This window comes from Salmo trutta, chromosome 20 (assembly GCF_901001165.1).
Source record: "Salmo trutta chromosome 20, fSalTru1.1, whole genome shotgun sequence".
NCBI lineage: Eukaryota > Metazoa > Chordata > Actinopteri > Salmoniformes > Salmonidae > Salmo > Salmo trutta.
Genome location: NC_042976.1, coordinates 20,860,214 through 20,867,713, shown reverse-complemented (window position 1 = coordinate 20,867,713; position 7,500 = coordinate 20,860,214). Strand labels below are relative to the sequence as shown.

The 7,500-nt window shown below is 47.8% G+C and overlaps 1 protein-coding gene across 3 annotated transcripts in view; it reads right to left on the bottom strand.

Annotated features, from left to right (window-relative positions):
- Positions 1-7,500, bottom strand: part of itprid2 (ITPR interacting domain containing 2) — a 61,341-nt gene that overhangs the window by 17,976 nt on the left and 35,865 nt on the right. For all 3 annotated transcript variants that reach the window (XM_029702516.1, XM_029702517.1, XM_029702518.1), the window contains 4 exons: positions 6,412-6,454; positions 6,154-6,252; positions 5,492-5,700; positions 805-1,466 (listed from right to left, as the gene is read on the bottom strand). In XM_029702516.1, the coding sequence (XP_029558376.1) occupies positions 805-1,466; positions 5,492-5,700; positions 6,154-6,252; positions 6,412-6,454 (1,013 nt within the window). The remainder of the gene's footprint in view (positions 1-804; positions 1,467-5,491; positions 5,701-6,153; positions 6,253-6,411; positions 6,455-7,500) is intronic.

Genomic DNA, 7,500 nt, shown 5'->3' with positions numbered 1-7,500 from the left:
AGAGAGACAGACAGAGAGAGACACAGAGCGAGAGAGAGAGAGACACAGAGCGAGAGAGAGACAGACACAGAGAGAGACAGACAGACATTTACATCTATGGTGTGGTAAAACAAAGACCAAAAAAAACCTAGACTATTATTCGGATGAATAACAAGTGATATTTTAAACTTGAGAGCTATGCCTTGTCCCCCCTCAGGCCATTTGTACACAGATACACTTCTGATACATACACCCCCTCCAGTTACTGGAACTATAACAACCCTGTTCTGTAAGATCTGGAGAGGAGGGGACAACTGCAAATCCAGCCACAATAACATCAGCCTCCAGAGTCGTCCATATGCTCTCTCTTACGATTCTAACTTATTTATAAGCTGGAGTTCATGTCCTTCGCTTTTCTCACAATATCTGCTAGGACAGCGAAAACCAGGATTGTGGGAAACACAATCAAGCGATGAAAGATAAGAAAATACAACTTTGTATTGAACTGAGGGCAATACTACGATCAAAATGTAACCCCCTTCTCAACCCGTAAGCAACCCCAAACAAAACAAACGTTGCATTGAACTGAGAGGGCAGTTTAACTAAGCTCAGCCAAGAATTGAACCCCTCTCCTCAACTCTGTGCGGATGATTCTACCTCCATCTCAAACTGGGAGGACAGTAATGCTAAGTCTAGAATTGAACCCCTCTCCCCAACCTTCTGTGTGCAGTCAAAACTCATACTGAACTGGAAAGGCAGGAGAACAGTACAACTAAGCCAAGAATTGAACCCCGCCTGAAACCGTGTGTGTGAGTATAGCCCTACCTCTTCCATCTCAAAGGAGTCCTTGGTCTGTGTGCGGAGGTGGGCGATGTGAGGGTTGGGCAGCAGACTGTAGTTAGGTCCTTTGTCTGAGGTTGATGTGATAGTTCGCTGGCCCTTCAGTTGAATGTCTTGGTGCTCTTTCTCCAAGTCGGCCTCATTGGACAGGCTCAGGTCACCCTCCTGGGTCAATGCCTGGCCATCTCCGTTCACTCCAGGGTGGTCTCCATTGACACTTAGGGTGGCCTCAGTGCTGCCTCCAGAGTGGCTCTCCTCAGTCACCGTGGCCAGAGATGGAGAGTCCTTCTTCCTAAAGGCCTTCTGCTTGAGCTCACCCTTATGGTCGGAGTCAGTTGTGACGGCGCTGTCCCCTGTACCTGGACTCACAAGGTCTGCCAGTTTCTCTGTAGTAGACAGGGCTGTGATGGTAGGTGCTCCCCCCTCCCCCAACCCACCCAGCAGGTTGTGTTTAGTGATTGTCTTCTTCAGGATCTTGGCTGCGTTCAGGGCTGAGTTGTTCCTCCTCAGAGGAGAAGGAGGGACGATGGTGAGCGGTTCCCCATCCAGGCTGCAGATCTTCTGGACAGTCTGGCCGGAGACCTGGGAGTACAGATGGAAGAACTCGTTGGCCACCGTGGTCAGGACCTCGATCTGACGGAAACGACCTTTGAGGGGGGAAAGAAAGAGAGGAAACTAGAATTAAAATACAATCTTTGGGGAAAGAATAAGACTTGATCAACTTGATAAAGAGAGGAAACGAATAGAAACAATGGCCTGCTGAGTCTTTTGACCAAAGGCTCAAGCTAGCTAGTCCCCATAACGCCTGGGAACATGTCCCCTCTTATAGCAGCAGATTCAGCCCTCATCATGGGTGTAGTTAGTTTGGAGGATGATGAAAGACAAAGCTGCATCCTGACATTAATACCAGCCCCATGGGCAGAGATAGGCATAGCCTGTCACAGGGCAACCATAACTCCCTTGATCCATCATCGCAATGACATTGAAGAGAATAAACCTCCCCACATTTACAGTGTCATAAACGACATAACGCAACAGTCCGAGTGGCTAAGTATGCCAGTCACCATGATATCTATCCCCACCACATGCATGTAAGCGATTAATATACTTCTGCAAGTAACCAACCAATACTTCCTCTGGCCATTATCTCTCTGAGCCCAGAACAGTCTCTTCCTGATTCCTGACCACAGCTGACTCCACAGAATAAGACAACAGAAGAAAACAGAAGTAGGAAGTGAAATTTCACAAGGCCTTTATATTTATTATGAGAGGACCATCCCTTTTAGTCGCTCACAGCCAGAACCCCAGGGACGTTCTCAGGGAGAGAAAACAGGACTTACATAAGAAAAATCAACATGACATTGAAGAGAAGAGGGCTGTTCTAGGACTTTGAGCTGCAGTACATGTTGGAACATCACTGAGACAGACAGCAGCATGAGAATTCTACATTCCAGAGTGTGAACCTTCTAAAGACACTCACTGATCTATGAACCCTAGAACCCTTAGAAGTTGTGACTCCTGAATCCCTGCAGAGCTGAAGGGCTCAGTGTGCTGTAAGTCAAGTCAGTCCACTGTTATGAAACAGAAGCAGCAGGGTCTCCCGTTGGTGGGGCTGCTCAGCTCAACAACAACTCAATAGCTGGATGACAAACTCCTCGCATTAACTTAACGGAGGGGTGAAACTTCAAAAGGGATTGAAAAGACAGATACTCAGCCCCCCTTTTAACATCTAATCTAGACCAGATGAAGATGAAACTGACTCGTCAGCTACTACAACAGCACTTACTAGGCCTCAGTCCATCAGTTTAAAAACAACAAGAGAGCGCTGTTACAAGGCTGAGGCCACTCTCTCTCTGTCCCCTTCCTGTTCCTCTCTGGCTGGCCCGACAGGGTGCAGAGTGGCTGCTTTGTCCCCGACTCTCTCTCTCACACACACACACACACACACACACACACACACACCTCAGTCTCCGACAGCAGCAGTTATGCTAATATGGGTCTACAAAGAGTAAAACGGCCAGTGCATGGTGCTGTGTGCTCTGGCAGACTGAACAGACCCAGGACCAATGTGTGTGAGGCCCGATGTGAGCAGAGTACAGAGAAGAATCAGGTCCTCCACTCCATCTCTTTTTGGGGGTGTCCTAAATGGCACCCTATATAGTGCACTACTTTTGACCAGTGCCCATAGGGAGGGCTCTGGTCGAAAGTAGTGCACTATATAGGGAATAGGGTGCCATTTGGGAGGTAGACCCTGTCTCTCTCTCTGCCGCTCTGGTCACCACATTGTTTGCCCAATAGAAGACAAAGGCTTCCTTGTGCTGCGGCTCTGTTCACCCAGCTGCACTGGAATGGGCCCTCACTCTCACCATCCCAGCTTCTAGCCCAGGCCCCCAGATCTACATGCTCTTGTTTGGCAGACAGAAGCTAAATCTGCCAAGAGGAAGAGAAGACCAAGAAACCTACCCACAATGCAATGGATTGGTGGGAAAGGAACCCATTGACTAATGGTGTGCCATTGATTATTACACCACCTACAAAGATACCAGACTACCTCTATATGTAACTAGGGCTGGGAATTACCAAGGACCTCACCATATTATCACCAGACTTAGGTGCCGATATGACGTGTTGCTTTTCTCCATTCAATATGTATTGAGATTTGATACTACGATTTTATGGTGATTTGATGTTCCAAACATATTGCTCACTATATGTCTGAGAAAATGACAAAATGAGTTTTGATCAGTCATGGAAATAAGTGCTGAAAACATCTTGGCTTACCATTTAAAAAGAAGATTAAGAACAAGCTGTCGGGTTAAAACTTCTGCCGCAGGTACTGCCAACTAGCGCTTTATTATTATTTTTTTTATTACAAATCGATACTTGGAGTCAAAGACTTGATATAATACCATCACTACTCCCAACAATTCATTCCAATCATAACCCACCCAAACACTACCACCATCCCCACCACATCCCAACAATTCATTCCAATCATAACCCACCCAAACACTACCACCATCCCCACCACATCCCAACAATTCATTCCAATCATAACCCACCCAAACACTACCACCATCCCCACCACACCACCATCACCATCGTTCCAATCATAACCCACCCAAACACTACCACCATGCCCACCACACCACCATCACCATCGTTCCAATCATAACCCACCCAAACACTACCACCATCCCCACCACACCACCGTACCATCGTTCCAATCATAACCCACCCAAACACTACCACCATGCCCACCACACCACCATCACCATCGTTCCAATCATAACCCACCCAAACACTACCACCATGCCCACCACACCACCATCACCATCGTTCCAATCATAACCCACCCAAACACTACCACCATCCCCACCACACCACCATCACCATCGTTCCAATCATAACCCACCCAAACACTACCACCATCCCCACCACACCACCATCACCATCGTTCCAATCATAACCCACCCAAACACTACCACCATACCCACCACCATCACCATCGTTCCAATCATAACCCACCCAAACACTACCACCATCCCCACCACACCACCATCACCATCATTCCAATCATAACCCACCCAAACACTACCACCATCCCCACCACACCACCGTACCATCGTTCCAATCATAACCCACCCAAACACTACCACCATCCCCACCACACCACCGTACCATCGTTCCAATCATAACCCACCCAAACACTACCACCATCCCCACCACACCACCGTACCATCGTTCCAATCATAACCCACCCAAACACTACCACCATGCCCACCACACCACCGTACCATCGTTCCAATCATAACCCACCCAAACACTACCACCATGCCCACCACACCACCGTACCATCGTTCCAATCATAACCCACCCAAACACTACCACCATGCCCACCACACCACCATCACCATCGTTCCAATCATAACCCACCCAAACACTACCACCATCCCCACCACACCACCGTACCATCGTTCCAATCATAACCCACCCAAACACTACCACCATCCCCACCACACCACCGTACCATCGTTCCAATCATAACCCACCCAAACACTACCACCATGCCCACCACACCACCGTACCATCGTTCCAATCATAACCCACCCAAACACTACCACCATGCCCACCACACCACCGTACCATCGTTCCAATCATAACCCACCCAAACACTACCACCATGCCCACCACACCACCATCACCATCGTTCCAATCATAACCCACCCAAACACTACCACCATCCCCACCACACCACCGTACCATCGTTCCAATCATAACCCACCCAAACACTACCACCATCCCCACCACACCACCGTACCATCGTTCCAATCATAACCCACCCAAACACTACCACCATCCCCACCACCGTACCATCGTTCCAATCATAACCCACCCAAACACTACCACCATCCCCACCACCGTACCATCACCCCACTGCTCCGCACTCCAGCTGGCACTCTTTCTATCCATATTCCTTCATCACTACCTGTTGGTCTGCATGAACGTAGGTTGTACATTGTTGTCTGTCTGGACCATTTTATAGCAGTGAACAGCAATATGAGCAGTGTTTTCACAGCTCGAAGAATGAGGGGAAGGGAAAAAAGAGAGAGACTGAAAGCTAGAGAAACAGAGAGCGAGGTAGAGACACAAAGCGAGATAAAGTTGGTACTTGTCAGGGCATAGTTGGGGTTCTCCATCTCCATGCGTTGCAGCTGTGCTCCTAGATAGACCTTGATGTCGATGCCCTTAGCTCCGGAGGAGCCGTTGAAGAAGCGCGGGGGGATCTTGGAGGCGATGTCCGGCTCCTCCCGGCCAAACCCCAGGTTAAACAGGATCTCTTCTGGATCCTCTTCATAGAGGTCCAACAATTCAGACACACTGGACAGAACAGAACACACAAACCATGTATTACAGGACTACAAGTATGAAAGCATATATAACGGCACTCTACAGCAAATGATGTAGCTAGTGAGGTTAAGTCAAATGAAAAACCTGAGCTTTAACAGAGTACATTTACATTTTAGTCATTTAGCAGACGCTCTTATCCAGAGCGACTTACAGTAGTGAATACATACATTTCATGCTTATTTTTTATTTTCGTACAGGTCCCCCGTGGGAATCGAACGCACAACCCTGGCATTGCAAACACCATGCTCTACCAACTGAGCCACACGGTACCTCTGGCTAACGTCAAACCCAATATTGCATTAAACTTGGTCTATGATATGTCTGCTTTTCCGTTCTTCTTGGGACCTGAAATGTCCCAGTTACAGGGATTGTCATCCCCCAACCACAGCTCTTGGCTCAGGGCCTGTCTACTTGTCTGCTCACCTGGACACAGTGGTGCTGCTCTTCCCTGATCCTGTTGAGTTCATACTCCTGCCTTTCTGCCGGAACTGGCTCCTCTTGTCCTTCGCAGGCATTCCATAGCTGAAGAGCAGAGTGGGCATGCAGTGATCAGTACACGAGTCACACCAAAGCCACAGGCAGTAAGACTACTGCATAAGACTGAACTGAGGGGGGTGACAACTGAGGAGGGGGTGAGGAGTGGCCAATAGCATAAAGGGGGGGTCTCACAGTCTCACTTACCAGGGTGTCTCTGCTTTGGCACTGTTGGGCTGAAGGTGATTGGCTGCAGGGAGGTTAAAGAGAAAGAGGGGAGAGAAGGAAAGAGGGGGAAGAGAGTGGGGGAAGGAGGGAGAGAGGAAGATATAGTTGAATACAGGAGCTTTGTATGCTGCTGTGTGCTTTGGTAAACTGACTACATACAGTAATTGCTGATTCCCGCATTACTCTTCAAAGTCCATCTGTCAAAATCTAAATGTCATACACTGTCGAAAAAACAGATAAAAGCAACAAATGTCTACCTCTAAAAAAAGAAAAGAAAAAAGAAACCACATCTAACATGACTTCTCTTCCACATATGACATAAGGGAAAGAGACCAGTGTCAAAATGAGAATCCCCAGAAAATAACGAAAGCCTCAGCTCTGAGACAGCAAGGAACATAATGACAGAAGTATGGTACAGTAGAGACAGAGAGAAAGTCCTCCTGAAGTATGGACTGTCCTCGTCTGTCAGGAGAAAATCCTGCTCTCAGTCTGAAGGCCTCTTCCAGGTTTTCTTAGTGACATAAAGAATGCAAACTGAGGACTGTGGACAATCCCCAGAAGCCTTAGTATGGAGACCAGAGCTGGGTTCAAACACTATTGTAAATAATTTCAAATACTTTATCTGTGCATGGTTGAGTTTGCTTGGCTTGATAGACCAATAGAATCGTCCCCACAACTGTAAACCCCGCCCATCTGGCACTCCAGGCAGGCTAGAACAAACACTGAACGTATTTAAAAGATTTCTAATAGTACTTGAACCCAGGTCTGGTGAAGACACAGGAGAGAACACGTTGTCTGTCAGCTGCCTGAAACTGAACTCAAATCAGCCTAACTGGTTCTTCAGCCTCAAAGAGCTTGATTATCATCAAAGCATGCTTTTCCATTGAATGACTATTGTTGTGCGTGTTAATCTGTTAACAGTTGTTGCTACTCACTGATGGAGTGGATTGGAGCCAGAAGGAAGAAGGGCCCTCATACAAGTGCCTGTTGAGACTTGTAGCATGACATGGGCACAATGGAAGACGGATCTCAGGTATGACTAGGTCCCTTTCCTTTGCTTCACTGTAT